Source organism: Xenopus laevis, chromosome 5L (genome assembly GCF_017654675.1).
Source record: "Xenopus laevis strain J_2021 chromosome 5L, Xenopus_laevis_v10.1, whole genome shotgun sequence".
Classification (NCBI taxonomy): domain Eukaryota; kingdom Metazoa; phylum Chordata; class Amphibia; order Anura; family Pipidae; genus Xenopus; species Xenopus laevis.
Genome location: NC_054379.1, coordinates 162,761,736 through 162,781,501, shown reverse-complemented (window position 1 = coordinate 162,781,501; position 19,766 = coordinate 162,761,736). Strand labels below are relative to the sequence as shown.

At 41.9% G+C, this 19,766-nt stretch overlaps 1 protein-coding gene across 2 annotated transcripts in view; it reads right to left on the bottom strand.

Annotated features, from left to right (window-relative positions):
- pinx1.L (PIN2 (TERF1) interacting telomerase inhibitor 1 L homeolog) overlaps positions 1-19,766 on the bottom strand; it is a 90,260-nt gene that overhangs the window by 57,733 nt on the left and 12,761 nt on the right. For both annotated transcript variants that reach the window (XM_041562201.1, NM_001092897.1), the window contains 1 exon segment: positions 7,441-7,523. In XM_041562201.1, coding sequence (XP_041418135.1) covers positions 7,441-7,523 — 83 coding nt within the window.

The window sequence follows — 19,766 nt, the reverse complement described above, 5'->3', positions numbered from 1 at the left end:
ACTTATTTAGCTTTTTATTCAGCAGCTCTCCAGTTTGCAGTTTCAGCCATCTGGTTGCTAGGGTCCAAATGACCCTAGCAACCATGCATTGATTTGAATAAGAGACTGGAATATGAATAGGAGAGGCCTGAATAGAAAGAGGAGTAATAAAAAGTAGCAATAACAATACATTTGTAGACTTACAGAGCATTTGCTTTTAAGAAGGGGTCAGCGACCCCCATTTAAAAGCTGCAAAGAGTCGGAAGAAAAGGGCAAATAATTAAACTATAAAAAATAAATAATGAAAACCAGTTAAAAAGTTGCTTAGAATTAGGTATTCTAGAACATACCAAAAGTTAACTCAAAGGTGAACCAACCCTTAGTATGTTCTAGTATTTGAATTATTTACCTTCTCCTTTCCAGCTTTCAAATGGGGGTCACTGACCCCATCTAAAAAAACAAATACTCTGTAAGGCTGCACATTTATTGCTATCAAATCAATGCATGGTTGCTAGGGTGATTTGGACCCTAGCGACCAGAATACGAAAACTGCAAACTGGAGAGCTGCCGAATAAAAAGCTAAATAACTCAAAAGCCATAAATAATAAAAAATGAAAACCAATTGCAAATTGTCTCAGAATATCCATCTCTACGTCATACTAACAGTTAATTTAAAGGTGAACAAGCCCTTTAATAACACGTTGAATCGGTACATCACGTCATATTTGCTACACTCAATAGATCAGACAGATTTTTCCAGGACCAACATTATTATGTTTGCTGTTTGGACTTGATTGGGCACCAACTGAGCTGAGATCCTCAGTAAAACACACTTAGCGGCACGGCAACAACTTCCCCTGGCGGCACAGTCAGGCGGATCAGAATCGACTGTGTTTTTGTGAATGCGGCTAATAAACCCCGAGCATCGGACCAGTCCATTCCTGGCACTCGGGGGCACAAATCCCTGTACAACTGGGAGAATATTTCCCCTGTGATAAGGCCCCATCAGGAAGCGCAGCTGCAGAGGGGAAGGAAACGCCACGTTATAAAGGAGAAGAAAAATATTATGAGGGAAGACAGCTTCCAGGAAGCAGGAGCAGATAGCCGGCCACATGGAGTTCTCTGGGCATCTCAAACCTCAACATCCCAGGAAAGACAAACTTATCATTTTGCTTTCAACAAAAAAAAAAGTCAGATCTTTCTCAATCTTATTATTTCAAGGATTTCAGGTACACGGCCACAGGCCTCTGGTTATATCAGGAGAGAAAGGGACAGACTGTGGCTTTATAACCAATGAAAATGAGGAGTAAATGGATATTGGGAAGTTGCTCGTTATCATATTTTCTTTCATTAGGCAAAAAAAACTGGTTTTGGGTGGCGTTACCCTTTAATAATTTTGATTTATCCTATAGTTGCCCCCCCCCCTCAAAAAAAAGTTCAATCTACGGACCCTGGCGACGTACATGAGCAGGAGGCACGGCTACTGGTTTCTATATGTGGCCAGGTCCCATTAGATCATGGTCTGGTATGAGCGCAACTTGGTGACTGCCAGTGAGCGGTATACCTCCCAACTGTCCCTTTTTCGGAGGGACAGTCCCTCTTTTGACAGCTCAACCCGCAGTCCCTCATTTGTACTGGAAAGTCCCTCTTTTCTCTGCATTGAACAGCCAATTGGCTCTCTGCTAATTGGCTTTTAGCAGAGAGCCCAGAACAGCCACAGGTGCAAATAAGATACTTTGTAACAATTTTGAGACACAAAAACACAGTTTAGATAAGGAGAAATATTTTCAAACTTTCATAACCTGCCAAATTTTGTAAAACAAACATGGTAATTAGGGGGTGTGGCCACAGAAAGGGGTGTGGTCAAAAATGCTGCACTACATGCGGAAACAACATTTTTGTCCCTCTTTTTACTTCCAAAATGTTGGGAGGTATGGAGCGGGAGCCGACAGTTGGGATTTCCCTGTGATATAGAAACAATCAATACATGGACATGAGCAGTAAATGGTGTGTTAGGGATTTGTCTTTAAATAATAAGGATGCACCAAATCCACTATTTTGTGTTCGGCAGAACCCCCGAATACTTTGCGAAAAGTTAGCTGAATAGCGAAGCGAATCCTAATTTGCATATGCAAATTAGTGGTGGTTAGGGTAAAAAATGTTTTACTTCTTTGTTTTGTGACAAGAAGCCACAAAACAAATTATGCAAATTAGGATTCGCTTCGGCCGGGCAGAAGGATTTGACCGAATCCTGCTGGAAAAAAAAGCCGAATCCCGAACCAAATCCTGGATTCGGTGCATCCTGATCACTCCCTGGCACCGGCCCCTCATGCCATGTTACAGCCATGCCCAGACCAGAATAAGGAGCACACAGACATTATTGTGCACACGCAGTACTATCCATCACCCAAGGACATTTTATGCACACAACCTGCAGCCTTGCCCGGTCTCTACCCAGCGGAGCTTGCAATCTAAGGCCCTAGTGTGCAGGTACACACCAGGAGTCACAATCAATGCTAACGGTGCAATTAAACCCAATAAGTAACTAATCGAGACCCAGAAGTGCAGACTGCTCGGAGCAAAGAGAAACAGAGAAATGTTCACGTCTCAAACAGGTTCTCCAGCTTGTAAACAAGAAGCCACCAGCGCTTTATTTCTGGCTACGAGATTGTTCCAACAGATTCCAGTGTCTTTTCCGGCCCACACACACCTGCAGGGCGGGACACACACCTGCACTCAGTGACCTCTAATCCTATGTATGTATCACCAACATGAGCCGACACGTTCCCTGCTGTCACTTCCCCATCATACATCCCCGTGCCTCCCCATCATACAGCCCCATGCCTCTCCCCATCATACAGCCCCATGCCTCTCCCCATCATACAGCCCCATGCCTCTCCCCATCATACATCCCCGTGCCTCCCCTTCATACAGCCCCATGCCTCTCCCCATCATACAGCCCCATGCCTCCCCATCATACAGCCCCATGCCTCTCCCCATCATACATCCCCGTGCCTCCCCATCATACAGCCCCATGCCTCTCCCCATCATACAGCCCCATGCCTCTCCCCATCATACAGTCCCATGCCTCCCCATCATACAGCCCCATGCCTCTCCCCATCATACATCCCCGTGCCTCCCCATCATACAGCCCCATGCCTCTCCCCATCATACAGCCCCATGCCTCTCCCCAACATACAGCCCCATGCCTCTCCCCATCATACAGCCCCATGCCTCTCCCCATCATACAGCCCCATGCCTCTCCCCATCATACAGCCCCATGCCTCTCCCCATCATACAGCCCCGTGACTCCCCATCATACAGTCACGTGACTCCCCATTTTACAGCCGTGACTCCCCATCATGCATCCCTCGTGACTCCCCATCATACAGCCCTGTACCTCCCCCCCATCATACATTCTCGTGACTCCCCAAACATCCTCGTGACTCCCCATTTTACAGCCCCGTGCCTCCCCATCATACAGCCCCGTGCCTCCCCCATCATACATTCCTCGTGACCCCTCATCATAAAGCCCTGTGCCTCCCCATCATACATCCCCGTGACTCCCCATTTTACAGCCCCGTGCCTCCCCATCATGCATCCCTCGTGACCCCCCATCATACAGCCCTGTGACTCCCCATTTTATAGCACAGTGACTCCCCATTATACAGCCCTGTGACTCCCCATCATACAGCCCTGTACCTCCCCCCATCATACATCTCCGTGCCTCCCCATCATACATCCCCGTACCTCCCACATCAGACTTTAGGAGGGAAGTCTGAAAGCACAGACTATCCTGGGAAAACCAGGGCATATGGGCACAACAACTGGTCCCTAATACACATTGTACAACATCTGGGCAATTGGTTCTGTGGGAAAGAAGAATTGCAGCAAGTCTCATATTTGCCACAAGACCTGAAGGACATATCTGCTTATACTATAGCAATACAGACCAATATGAGATATATATACACACACATACACAGTATATTGCACCAGCAGTGCACACCGCGGGCTGGAGTAGCTTTGCTCAGGTTCTGCTTACGTTTCCCAATCAAATATGTATTCTGTGCACATATCAGAAGCCATAATCTTATTGGGTAATGTCTAAATTAAACAACATGGCAGCTCCCGCCTATGGATATAAATATAAAATGCACAGAAGGAATGTTCTCAAAGCTACACCCCCTTACTTTAATGTCTATTTGAAGAGGGAAAAGGAAGATAAACACATCCTAGGGTATATTTGTTGCATGAACGTAAGTGATAATATTTGTACAAGGAAGCTTTTCCCCCTGAGGGACCCGACACACATGAACGTTTCAGGATGAAAGTGTTTTTGCCAAGGTGAAAAAAAAAAAAAAAAAAAAGATGATATTTGAAAGTATCCAAGAAAAGGAGGGGAAACAAAACAACAGCAGTCAGGGATAGGAGAGCGGATGGAAGAAGTGAGCTGCTCTTAGAGCCTTTTGTAACGGAGAAAATAAGAGCCAGGACTGAGGAGATGACCGAGGGGTGTTGGCGAATGCACACTGCATGGGGAACCCCCTAATTCACCCTGTGGCTCCCCCATATACATGCCCAGAGTGATGGAGGCTGATATTATTGGCTAGACTCTTGCATGGAACCATGATCTGCTGACCTGTAACACACCCATTGCTCAATATGTCTCTTTCCCAGAACTACAAATAGTTAAAGGGATACTGTTATGGGAAAAAAAAACTGAACTGAAATTCGTTTCTCAAAAGAACAAACAGATTTTTTTATATTAAAATTTGAAAATCTGACATGGGGCTAGACATGTCAGTTTCCCAGCTGCCCCCAGTCATGTGACTTGTGCTCTGATAAACTTCAGTCACTCTTTATCCTTCTCCACCCCCTCCCAGCAGCCTAACAACAGAACAATGGGAAGGTAACCAGATAGCAGCTCCCTAACACAAGATAACAGCTGCCTGGTAGATCTAAGAACAACACTCAATAGTAAAATCCAGGTCCCACTGAGACACATTCAGTTACATTGAGTTGGAGAAACAACAGCCTGCCAGAAAGCAGTTCCATCCTAAAGTGCTGGCTCTCACATGACCAGGCAAAATGACTTGAGATGCACCTACACACCAATATAACTAAAAAAAAAAACTACACTTGCTGGTTCAGGAATTACATTTTATATTGTAGAGTGAATATTTGCAAAAATTTGCAGCGTAAACGGTGTAAAAACTTTTGACAGAATCCCTTTAACTTACCTTCTGACCTGGGACCCTCAAAACTGGACATGAAGTCACTCCGGCACCAGATGAGCAGTTTAGAGAAAAAACAACTTGCCAAAACCCCAGGAGAGAGAGGGAGGGATCATTCCCGCACCTTAGCCGGGTACCTAGACGACTCACACAGTCAGGCAATTGTGAAACTTCTGCCCGAAAATTGAATGCTTTGTGTGTATTCTGCAGGTACCTGAACTGGTGCAGAACTCTATTATTGGCATCCCCACACTTCCCCTAGAGGTTAAAGCCTACAATTCCTTTCACTTAGCACTTTCCCAAATGCACACAGGTACAGTTCTGCAACACCTGACACAGACTGACCATGAATCTAAGTATATTTATTACACAAGTTTATTAAACACCAACATATAAAGCAGCACTGAACAGAGGCACTGGAGCGTAACATTGTATTCCTGGGCCTCCAGTTCTACACGTATTTGGGCTCCACCACAACCTTTTCTGTGGATTGTGCAGTGGGGGGCAGGGAGCGTGAGGGTGCGGTGGGGAGCAAGAGGATTTGTGGGACACTGCGAGTCCCCCTCTTCCCTGTAGCAAAAGGGTTGGCCCCCACCAATAAATCCCTTTTAATTGGAGGCCAAATCCTGACTCGTGTTGTGTTTTTCTTCTATAGTTTAGGTGCTCAGAAGTAGCGATGAACTAAATCCAGGATTCGGCCTTTTTCAGTAGGATTCAGATTCGGCCAAATCCTTCTACCTGGCGAACTGAATCCTAATTTGTATATGCAAATTAGTGCGGTGAGGGAAATCGTGTGACTTTTTGTCACAAAACAAGGAAGTAAAAAATGGTTTCCCTTCCCACCCCTAATTTGCATATGCAAATTAGGATTTGGTTAAATCTTTCGCAAAGGATTTGGCCTAATCCAAAATAGTGGATTCAGCGCATCCCTACTCAGGAGCCATTGGAATGCAAAACTTTGCAAATACATATTAAAGGGGAAGTATCGCAAAAATGAAAATTTTATTTAAGCTTCATCATACTGAAATAAGAAACTTTCTAAATACAATCAATTAATAATAATTAATAATACTAATCAAGTTAATCTTCACTATTCCTCTCTCAGCATCTGTTTCTCTTCATTCTCTCTTCATGCAGCAGTTGGGTGTCAGATAATCATTGACAGTTAGATCCAATATATCGTATAGGGGGGCTCCTTTTGCCTGAATGATGTATTTGATTGTACCGTATATACTCGAGTATAAGCCGACCCGAGTATAAGCCGAGGTACCTAATTTTACCTACGAAAACTGGGAAAACTTATTGACTCTAGTATAAGCCTAGACACAACTACAGCCCTGTCTCCCAGCAGCGCACATTCTGCCAAAGCGACCCCCACAGCTATCAACCGGACTTCTTTGCAAGGTTAATGGTGACAGAGAATTGCCAAACGGATTACTGTGTGCATTGTCCCACTGTCCCACTACCATGTGCAGAGGGTACTGTGTGATATTGCCATCACTGTTAATCCTTCATATAACCAACAGAGGGCGCTGTGTGATATTGCAGTCACTGTTATTCTTTCATATAACCAACAGAGGGCGCTGTGTGATATTGCAGTCACTGTTATTCTTTAATATAACCAACAGAGGGCGCACTGTTATTCTTTCATATAACCAACAGATGGCGCTGTGTGATATTGCAGTCACTGTTATTCTTTCATATAACCAACAGAGGGCATTGTGGGATATTGCAGTCTCTCCCCAAGTGAACTGTTGGTATAGGAATGATTAAAAGTGACTGCAATCTCAGCTACTTCCCGCTGACCCGAGTATAAGCCGAGGTAGACTTTTTCAGCACATTTTGGATGCTGAAAAACTAGGCTTATACTCAAAGTATATACGGTATTTAGAAATTCTTTCAATATGCTATAGCTTATATTAAATTTTCATTTTCACAATAGTTCCCCTTTAATGATGGAAGCCAAGAGGCAATTGAGAGGGAAAGGAGAGGTGTTTGTATTTAAGGCTGATGAATTCTCTGGAGATAAAGCAGCATTGCCAGAAGTGAAGACCAAGTTATGTGAATTAAATGGGCTGATAATAGACTCTCACATCACTCACCAACCACTTGCCCCAGTAGTATATGGAATTGCTGCTTCTCTGAGAACTGAAGGAAGCTCACTAAATGGAAAGGTGTCTTTTTATCAGCCTCAGCTGAAATATCATGAGGTAGAAGAGAATACCTGTGGGCCGCCTTTCTTAGTCTTCTCCCGTTTCCCAAAGATACAGGCCAGGTCTGTGTCACTGCGGCTTGAGAGGTCCTTCCCTGCAGGAACAAGGGAACGTTACACATCATACATCCGTGTGCACATATTGTATCTATAGTGAATAAAGTACCCCCTCTTGTAAATTACAAGGATATTAGAAGTTACCGAGGAGTTTCATGACCATATAAAAGTGCGAGGCCGAAGGCCGAATGTTTTTATACAGGTCATGGAACTCCGAGGTAACTTCTAATATCCTCATATTTTACAACTGGGGGTACTTTATTTATTATAATACACAAATTTTAGTGAGTCATGTGACACAAATGACATCAGAACTCACCGTTTATAAGGATATAATTTACAAGATATTCATGGCTTTTGTGTATTATATAGTGAATAAAGTACCCGTCTTGTAAAATATAAGGATATTAGAAGTCACAGAGGAGTTTCATGACCATATAAAAGTACGAGGCTGAAGGCCGAGTGTTTTTATACAGGTAGTGGAACTCCGAGGTAACTTCTTATATCCTCATATTTTGCAACTGGGGGTACTTTATTTATTATAATACAATACAAGTTTCAGTGAGTCATGTGACAGAAATGACATCAGAACTCACCGTTAATAACTGATGACATCAGAACTCACCGTTTATAAGGATATAATTTACAAGATATTCATGGCTTTTGTGTATTATATAGTGAATAAAGTACCCGTCTTGTAAAATATAAGGATATTAGAAGTCACAGAGGAGTTTCATGACCATATAAAAAAACACGAGGCCTAAGGCCGAGTGTTTTTATATGGGTCATGGAACTCCGAGGTGGAGGCAGGACTGTGACATTGGGGGCGGGGCTATGACGTGGCGATCAGCCAATTGCAGTATCAATTTCAGGAAATCCTACCTGGTTTTCCCAATATGGAAAACAGTTCAGCCAGTTTTGACTAGGGATGCACCAAATCCACTATTTTGGATTTGCCGAACCCGGAATCCTTCGCAAAAGATTCTGCCGAATACCGAACCTAATCCTCATTTGCATATGCAAATTAGGGGTGGGAAGGGGAAAACACTGTTTACTTCCCTGTTTTGTGCCAAAAGGTCACAATATAAAAATTAGGATTCGGATTTGGTTCAGCCTGAATACTAGCCGAATCCTGAACTGAATCCTGGACTCAGTGCATCCCTAATATTATATTCAGTATCTGATGAATTGTCTCAGACACACACAGCAGAATACATTCAATATTATGAGATTGCCCTTTAATGCACTGCTGCCTGGAGAGAGCTCAGACTGAGGAGGAACAAACAAGTAACTAATAATCATATACACAGGATTATCTCCTGGGAGATTATCATCATCAATTCACATTAGCCTCGTTTATGGGAATAGTTTCTTAAAATGATGTGCATATATAAGACATTGTATGGGATCCGTTATCTGGAAACCCGTTATCCAGAAAGTGCAAAATTTAAGAAAGGGCGTCTCCCATAGACTCCAATTTCCTTTTTTGGTGCAATAATTAAGCTTGTACTTGATCCCAACTAAGATATAATTAATCCTTATTGGAAGCAAATCCAGCCTATTGGGTTTATTTAATTGAATTTTTTTTAATGCTTTTTTAGTAGATTAGAATGGGGATCCAAATTATGATAAGACCCCTTTTCTGGAAACAGAAGGTCGCCAGCATTCTGGATAACAGGTGCCATAGGAAAAAAAAAATATATATATATATATATATATATATATATATATATATATATATATATATATATATATAATATATATATATACAGTATATATATATATATATATATAGTTCAACACCAGCAAGAGGACACGTGGGACATTCCTGATACATACCGATAGATATATAGATATATAGATATATATCTCTATATCTCTATATATATCTATATCTATATATCTATATCTATATATATCTATATCTCTATCTATCTATCTATATCTATATATGCATATACTAATCATAGTTCCCAAACCCTTGGGCATGGTCCCAACCTGGAGAGAGGATCTGTGCAGATCAGCAAAACTTTTAATAATAATAAAAAAAACGAAAAAAAAAAACTGATATAAATATTTATTCCCTGAATAATAAAAACATAGTGTGTACATATATAAGAGTTAAAGTCTGCCATCTATTGGCGGCAAGCAACAATAACTCCCCATAAATGAGAGTGAAATCTGCAGTAGCAGTGAGCAGGCCAGCACTTGTACAGGCTCAGAAGGAATCCAGGGGTTGCTGGGATATGTAGTTCTGCAAGAGAAAATAATTTTTACATATACTGATGCCAAGTCCTTACAGAAGCAATGCAATGTTTTAGGGATTTGTGCTATAGCAGCTCATAGGCCATTCAGTATAATCCAAGGGTGAAAAGGGCAGAGTTATTGTATGAGGCATCTGAGCCAGAATAGCTGTCCTGTGATGCATCTGTAACAACCCAGCTCCCAACATAACTGCCCAACTACTGATTTGTTACACCAGTCATTACCCATTACTCATAGATCACATACATATATAGACTGAAAGATATAAATACAGACAGATACATGACAGGCAGATATATTATAGATTGATAGATGACAGATAGATACAGGAAAGATGCATGAGAGAGAGAGAGAGAGAGAGAGAGAGAGAGAGAGAGAGAGAGAGAGATGATAGATGATAGATAGATAGCGCAAGAGAGATAGATGGATATGATAAATAGATGACAGATAGATAGATAGATAGATATGAAGTCTATAGACAGATGATAGGTAGATAGAAGATGACTAGATGATAGATAGATAGATAGATAGATAGATAGATAGCGCAAGCGAGATAGATGGATATGATAAATAGATGATAGATAGATATGAAGTCTATAGACAGATGATAGGTAGATAGAAGATGACTAGATGATAGATAGATAGATAGATAGATAGATAGATAGATAGATAGGAGGATAGGATGGATAGATGAAAGATAGATAACACGTAGAGTCCTGCGAGGAACCAATTTCTAAGACCTGGACCCGAACCACAACCCACATATTTACCCAATTTAATCCACTACCCGACCCAGATCCACAACTGCCTTATCCGCAACCTGACCAGTAACCTGCCAATCCCCATCAAACAGGAAGTAATGTTGCTGTAAACCGGAAGTGCCATCATCAAAAGTGGGCGGGGACAGAGTAAACTATCCCTCCCCCAGAGTAAAATATAGACAATATTACTAGGAATGCACCGAATCCACTATTTTTGATTCGGCTGAACCACGAATCCTTCGTGAAAGATATGGCCGAATTCGAATTTGCATATGCAAATTAGGGGTGGAAAGGGGAAAACATTTTTTACTTCCTTGTTTTGAGACAAAAAGTCACACGATTTCCCTCCCCGCCCTTTATTTGCATATACAAATTAAGATTGAGTTCGGCCAGGCAGAAGAATGCGGCAGAATCCGAATCCTGCTGAAAAAGGCCGAATCCCAAACCGAATCCTAAGTTCAGTGCATGAAATGAGACACGCAACCCAACCCACATCTGTATGAGCACCTGAAAATCCTACCCTCATTCCGCAGGGTACCCGCTTTTTTTGCGTGTAATTCGCAGGTACCCGACTCGCTGTAGGATTCTGGATGACAGATAGATACATGATAGATGGATTGATGACAGATTGATACAATATAGAGTGATGACAGATACGACAGACGTATAAAATATTATTAAAATATATTTCTATCCATTCATGTAAATCCAAACCTAAATTAAAGGAACAGTACCACAAAAAAATTAAAGTGTTCTAAAGTAATTAACATATAATGTGTGTTTGCTTCAGAAAGACTACTATGGTTTATATAAAGAAGCTGCTGTGTAGCCACGGGGGCAGCCATTCAAGCACAGGATACACAGTAGATAACAGATAAGTACTACTATAGTTTATATAAACAAGCTGCTGTGTAGCCACGGGGGCAGCCATTCAAGCACAGGATACACAATAGATAACAGATAAGTACTACTATAGTTTATATAAACAAGCTGCTGTGTAGCCATGGGGGCAGCCATTCAAGCACAGGATACACAGTAGATAACAGATAAGTACCGTATATACTCGTGTATAAGCCGACCCGTGTATAAGCCGAGGTACCTAATTTTACCTACAAAACTGGGAAAACTTATTGACTCGCGTATAAGCCTAGGGTGAGAAATGCAGCAGCTACTGGTAAGTTTCAATAATCATGTCACGCCTCCACACTTTTGTTCATACATAAACCATATTAAGATACTTGCAATTGGTCTTCATTTTCAAATTTTTAGCATCTTATTCAGCTGTCCAGTTTTGAATTTCAGCACTGATCTGGTTGCTAGGGTCTAAATTACCCTGGCAAACAGGAGTTGGTTTGAGTCAGAAGAAGGCAAATAATTTGAAAATTATATAAAATTAAAAATGAAATGAAGACCAAGTGAAAAGTTGCTAGTAATTGGTTATCTAATAAGATAATAGAAGTTAACTACTACTCCTTAAGAGGTTAAAAAAAACTTGCAACACTGTTGAAATATATGTTGGACAACTTTTTGTCTGCTTATCCCAAGCCAGTAACAGTGACATAAAGAACATTTACACAAATTTTGAAATAACTTTTTTATTCTTATTTTATATATAAAAACTTCTCTTTTGCAAAAATGAAGTGTAAGAATAGAGTCATTACACTCCCGCACCTTATAGAAGTGCGCATGCAGGAACGTGTTAAGTGTGTAGATCTTACGTGCAGGCCAATCGCAACATGAACAGGGTCCTCGGCAGTCTGGCTCCAACCTCCATTACGAGTCCTCCTGGTACTGGCAGGCAGTGGAACACACAGAGACGGATGCGACGTGCAGCTGGCGGCAGTGGGCCCACTACCAATCACTTAATGGTGCGCTTCCAGGGTCGGACTGTAGGGCCCAGCGTCTCCCTGCTGCGGAGTCGCACCCCGCCTCCGCCGGTGCACAAGTGCGGGCTCGCATCTTGTATTTGTCGCGACTTGCGGCAAGAGGATCAGCGCAGGCAACAGGACTGGGCCAGCGCACCGCGGGCACACACACTCCCTAGCATGGGAGTCAGGGGCGGCAGCCAGGCAGCAGTCAGCAAGAGAGGGAAGGCGCGGGCGCAGCCATCAGCATGGAAGAGGCACGCGCATCAGTCAAATAGGTAATTTTTTTTAACTGACCCGCGTATAAGCCGAGGCAGCATTTTTCAGCTTATTTTGGGAGCTGAAAAACTCGGCTTATACGCGAGTATATACGGTACTACTATAGTTTATATAAACAAGCTGCTGTGTAGTCATGGGGGCAGCCATTCAAGCACAGGATACACAGCAGATAACAGATAAGTACTACTATAGTTTATATAAACAAGCTGCTGTGTAGCCATGGGGGCAGCCATTCAAGCACAGGATACACAGCAGATAACAGATAAGTACTACTATAGTTTATATAAACAAGCTGCTGTGTAGCCATGGGGGCAGCCATTCAAGCACAGGATACACAATAGATAACAGATAAGTACTACTATAGTTTATATAAACAAGCTGCTGTGTAGCCATGGGAGCAGCCATTCAAGCACAGGATACACAGCAGATAACAGATAAGTACTACTATATTTTATATAAACAAGCTGCTGTGTAGCCATGGGGGCAGCCATTCAAGCACAGGATACACAGCAGATAACAGATAAGTACTACTATAGTTTATATAAACAAGCTGCTGTGTAGCCATGGGGGCAGCCATTCAAGCACAGGATACACAGTAGATAACAGATAAGTACTACAGGTACTATAGTTTATATAAACAAGTTGCTTTGTAGTCATGGAGGCAAAAAAAAACACATTACCTTAAATATTCATGTCATTTAATGGGTGAAACATATTTAAAGGGAACGTGCATTGGTTTTCCCCACTATCAAACAATGAAATGAATGGAAGCGCCTCTGGGTGGTCCCGTGGGGTCCTCTATACATGAACAGATTGGCTATACAATTAATCACCAATATGGAAAATGCAGCAATAAGAAAGTTGTGAGATGGTAATTAACGGGTTGTTCATCATTAAATTACCTTTTAGTATGATGTAGAGAGGGATATTCTGAGACAATTTGCAACTGGTTTTCATTTTTTATTATTTGTGGTTTTTGAGTTATTTAGCTTTTTATTCAGCAGTTCTCCAGTTTGTAATTCCAGCAGTCTGGTGGCTAGGATCCAAATTCCCCTAGCAACCATGCATTGATTTGAATAAGAGACTGGAATATGAATAGGAGAGGCCTGAATAAAAAGTAGCAATAAAAATACATTTGTACATTTTTAGATGGGGTCAGTGACCCCCCCCCCCATTTGAAAGCTGGAAAGAGTCAGAAGAAAAAGGCAAATAATTCAAAAACTAAAATAAATAAATTACGAAGACCAATTGAAAAGTTGCTTAACATAGGCCATTCTAGAACATACTAAAAGTTATGAAAATGTTACATGTCAGGAGCGAATGAGAGAGGGGGGAGTTGCTGCAACATGACAAAGCCATGGATTAAGCTGCGGGTTGTTGTAATGAAATAATTACACAAATACCTGTGCACAACTACGTCACACACCTGAGGATTTCCTTGTATGACTGAGATAAACTGTCGGGCCACAGACACAGCAAGTCCCCGACACGTGGGAAATGATACACATAATACACAGCCTCTCAGCCTTCACATGCAACATTGCAGTTCAGCAAGTACTTATTGAGAAACATCATTATATGGGTATTAGCCTTAAAGGAGAACTAAACCCACTTGCTTATAAAATCTACCCTCCATAGTAGGGATGCACAGAGTACAGGATTTGGTTTCGGGATTCTGCCTAATCCTTGAACGAGTCCGAATCCTAATTTGCATATGAAAATTAGGGGCAGGGAGGGAAATCGCGCGACTTTTTGTCACAAAACAAGGGAGTAAAACATTTTTTCCCACTTTTCAGCCCTAATTTGCATATGCTGTATTTGTATAGAATTCGGATTCAATTCAGACGAAACTTTCGCGAAGGATTCAGGGGTTTGGCCAAATCCAAAATAGCGGATTTGGTGCTACCGTACTCCATAGTAACCCCCCTGCCCACCCCCCACGCAGGTGTTAACATCAGTAAATGCCCATAAGCCTGTAGTTACCCCTCGTTGCAGTCAGCGCCGGAGTTCACGTGCATCATCTTCCGGCAATTTGGTAATTTGTCACTTTTGCCGCATGCGCGGTTATCACAATGCGGAAGACTACTCCAACTGCGCAAGCACCAATACAGCGTTTGCTTAACGAAGATTACAGAAGCGCTGAAGATGGCTCCCGTGAGCTCCGCTGCAATGACTCTGCAACGAGGGGTAATTAATGCCTATGGGGCATTTACCAAAGTAAACAGCTGTGCGGGGGGAGCAGGGACTATGAAGGGTAAGGGTTATTATAAGGAAGGGGATTTAGTTCTCCTTTAATAATAATAATAATAATGTTTGTGATTGAAATAAACACAGAATTGTAACCCAATGGCTGCACAGATCCTATCTGATCCCCATTGTAAGCAGCAGTCCTGTCCTGCTTTATGGCAGCTGAGATTCTAGCTATCTGTATAACAGAACATTCTGTCCCAGTGGCTGCACAGATCCTATCTGATCCCCATTGTAAGCAGCAGTCCTGTCCTGCTTTATGGCAGCTGAGATTCTAGCTATCTGTATAACAGAGCATTCTGTCCCAGTGGCTGCACAGATCCTATCTGATCCCCATTGTAAGCAGCAGTCCTGCCCTGCTTTATGGCTGAGATTCTAGCTATCTGTATAACAGAATATTCTGTCCCAGTGGCTGCACAGATCCTATCTGATCCCCATTTTAAGCAGCAGTCCTGTCCTACTTTATGGCAGCTGAGATTCTAGCTATCTGTATAACAGAGCATTCTGTCCCAGTGGCTGCACAGATCCTATCTGATCCCATTGTAAGCAGCAGTCCTGTCCTGCTTTATGGCAGCTGAGATTCTAGCTATCTGTATAACAGAACATTCTGTCCCAGTGGCTGCACAGATCCTATCTGATCCCCATTGTAAGCAGCAGTCCTGTCCTGCTTTATGGCAGCTGAGATTCTAGCTATCTGTATAACAGAACATTCTGTCCCAGTGGCTGCACAGATCCTATCTGATCCCCATTGTAAGCAGCAGTCCTGTCCTGCTTTATGGCTGAGATTCTAGCTATCTGTATAACAGAACATTCTGTCCCAGTGGCTGCACAGATCCTATCTGATCCCCATTGTAAGCAACAGTCCTGTCCTGCTTTATGGCAGCTGAGATTCTAGATATCTGTATAACAGAACATTCTGTCCCAGTGGCTGCACAGTTCCTATCTGATCCCCATTGTAAGCAGCAGTCCTGCCCTGCTTTATGGCAGCTGAGATTCTAGCTATCTGTATAACAGAACATTCTGTCCCAGTGGCTGCACAGATCCTATCTGATCCCCATTGTAAGCAGCAGTCCTGCCCTGCTTTATGGCAGCTGAGATTCTAGCTATCTGTATAACAGAACATTCTGTCCCAGTGGCTGCACAGATCCTATCTGATCCCCATTGTAAGCAGCAGTCCTGCCCTGCTTTATGGCAGCTGAGATTCTAGCTATCTGTATAACAGAACATTCTGTCCCAGTGGCTGCACAGATCCTATCTGATCCCCATTGTAAGCAGCAGTCCTGTCCTGCTTTATGGCAGTCAGAAAAATGTAGCAATGCAAAAGAAACTACAGAAATTATGAAAACCGCATATGGATTTTGTATCATAAAACTAACAAAACAAAAACACCTGTTTGTGCCTAATTGCTTACACTGACAATAAATGCAGGAGACAGAGTTTCATTTCACACTCGTCTGCTCTGATGACATCAGTTTGAACCCAGTGATACTTCAGTCTGTATTGAGATTTAGAGGCCTGAAGTGAAGAGGTTCCTGTACATCAGGTTGGTAATCCCGGATTATAGCGACACGTATTCTCATGAAACAGACTACACCCCAAATCAGAGAGGCACCACAGCTTTAAGGGCAGGACAGGGCAGAGTAAAGTTGGATAATGACAGACACCCTAGAAGTTTTGAGAATTTCGGAGGAAAGTCAAGGCTTGCTTAAATTAAAATCAGTCCTGCAGATACCAATGCAGAGATGCAGGTTCTTTCCCTTACTGGAGGTAAAATTAGATCAAACTGCAAAACACAAAATAATTACACAATTATAATTAAACATAAAAATGGTGACATTCTCTGCCGCTCCTTTGTTTATGTTGAAATATAAAAGCTGCAATGCAAATACCATATTTATCTTTCACTCATCATTTAATCAATTTTTTATTATTTTTTTTCATTTACTCAATTTTTTATTATTTGTGTTTTTTTAGCTATTTAACATTTTATTCAGCAGCTCTCCAGTTTGTAATTTCAGTAATCTGGTTGCTAGGGTCCTAATTATCCTAGCGACCATGCACTGATATGAATAAGAGACTGGAATGTGAATAGGAGAGGCCTGAATAGAAAGATGAGTAATAAAAAGTAGCAATAACAATACATGTGTAGCCTTACAGAGCATTCGTTTTGATATGGGGTCAGTGACCCCCCCCATTTGAAAGCTCAAGATGGAAGAAGGCAAATAATTCAGAAACTATAAAAAAGAAAAAATGAAGAATAATTCAAAAATTGCTTAGAATTAACCTTTCTATAACTTACTAAAAGTTATCTTAAAGGAATTGTTCAGTGTAAAAATAAACACTAGGTAAATAGACAGACTGTGCAAAATAAAAAATGTATCTAATATAGTTAGTTAGCCAAAAATGTAATGTATAAAGGCTGGAGTGAGTGGATGTGTAACATAATAGCCAGAACACTACTTCCTGCTTTTCAGCTCTCTTGGTTTCCACTGATTGGTTACCAGGCAGTAACCAATCAGAGACTTGAGGGGAGGTCACATGGGACATAACTGTTGCTTTTGAATCTGAGCTGAATGCTGAGGATCAATTGCAAACTCACTGAACAGTTGTGTCCCATGTGGCCTCCCTTATAGTCACTGACTAACTCAGAGTTAGAGAGCTGAAAAGCAGGGAGTAGTGTTCTGGCTTTTATGTTACACATCCAGTCACTCCAGCCTTTATACATTACATTTTTGGCTAACTAACTATATTAGATACATTTTTTATTTTGCACAATCTGTCTATTTACCCAGTTTTTATTTGTACACTGTTATTTAAAAGGTGAACCACCCTTTGAGGCCTCGTCAGACTGTAGTGCTGCAAGTATGTGCCTTTATTTATTCCCCCTGCCTAGAGACTCCTGGGAGCCCAGTCTATGGCCCGGGGGGTGTTTGGGAGGCAGAGTCAATGAAGCAAGTGATGTTTGTTGCATATTAGGGACATTTAAGAATAATATAAGAACAAAACAAGATCCCTTGTGCCCCCGGCCTCCTGTAGACTTGATGAGGCTTAGGCTTAAATACGTATGTACTAAGCACCTCCACCCACAGCAGCCTGGGGCTTCACAGAAGCTTCCGACACTCTTTAACCTTCCCTCATTCCTCAACTATGAACTTCCGACCTTCACCAAACAAGATGATTATTATTAAAGGCACAGGTATAAGGAGGACAGACCGGTTTGGTTGCTTCATAGCTGCACCTGTCAGAGCGGAGGATCAGCCAATAAGCATTGAGCATCTCACCCCACCCAACCCATCACTTGTCACCCACTCACCAATAACCTCCATTTTCCAACCACAGACTGTACAGCAGCTCCAATAGCCACTGGCCACCAGCAATGATCAGCAGATACAGGCAGAGCAGTACCAGGGCGAGATTTCACAGTCAGGAACTTTAATGCATTATTTTACACATCAAAGGAAATATTCATTTATGCCTTCAATGCGGTTTAATAAACGTTGATATAAATCAAATATATTGAGCTATAAAATAAAAGACAAGGATTCACTAGTAAATGAGGTTTACTGGCAGACTTACCATCTACACCCCTTCCTTTTATCCACTCCATGTCTGATGTGTTACTGCCCCTCCTAATATTTGCATATCAAGTTACACCCCTTTCAGCTCATGATAAACCCCCCCCCCCCCCATGTCCCTTCATTCTTCCCTGTTATTACCTGGCCAGTAGTATAACTAGATATTACTGGGCCCCACAGAAAATTCCTTTTAGGGTCCCAAAATATTGATAAATTGGCCTGTTCTACTAAGATATAAATTAAGGGGGAACGAACGCAGAAATGAAAATGTAATACAGTAAAACATTCACAGGACGGGTCGCAGATCTTTTCAATAGCGAGTTTTACTCCCTTTTTTCTGATCAGCAGGTCGCAGATTGGAGAAACTTGCGGGTCTGGTCGAGTAGCGAGTCCAAGCGGGTAAGTATACGGGTTGCGTTTAACAAATTGTTTACGCGCAGGACTCTAGCTCACTCTATATTAATATCACTAGACATCATGTCTCTCTACATGCAGAATTTATGCAAAAGGCAGTTATTTTGTTAGATTTTGTTTGTACTGGAATAAGTTATTTGAGTGAGCTCTAATACATCTGCTTGGAAAGGAGCCCCCCCTATAAGATATATTGGATCTAACTGTCAATGAATATCTGACGATTGCATTTAGAAAGTTTCTTATTTCAGTATGAGGAAGCTTACATTACATTTTCACGATAGTTCCCCGTTTATTAATAAGGGCTCCAGTGGGTCCTCTACACCCTCCCCTGTAACCACAGAGTCTGCTTCCTCTGTAGTTACACCCCTGCACCTGGCCCACCTTCTCCTTATATATCATCCCCTTCTCAATCATTAAACCAGCACCTTCCCCAAATTATACCCTCAACGGCATTGCAAGGCACAGGACCCAAGTTGGGGAAGTTTGGGAATGTTTATAATGAGTCTAAAAACAATCCAAGGTCAGTATTGGCATCTCATAAAGAAACTTTTTCCATGATGTCTACAAGGGGCACATGGCCACCACACGGCAATTTAAAGGGGAACTATTGCGAAAATAAAAATGTAACATACTGAAATAAAAAACTTTCTAAATACAATCAATTAAAAATGCTGTACTGTTTCTGAAATAATCAAGTTTATCATCACTATTCCTCTCTCAGTATCTGTTTCTCTTCATTCTGTCTTCATTCAGGAGTTGGGCGTCAGATGAATGATCCAATATATCTTATAGGGGGGCTCCTTTTGCCTAGAAGATGTATTAGAGCTCACTCTATTAAATCACCAGACATCATGTCTCTCTACATGCAGAATTTG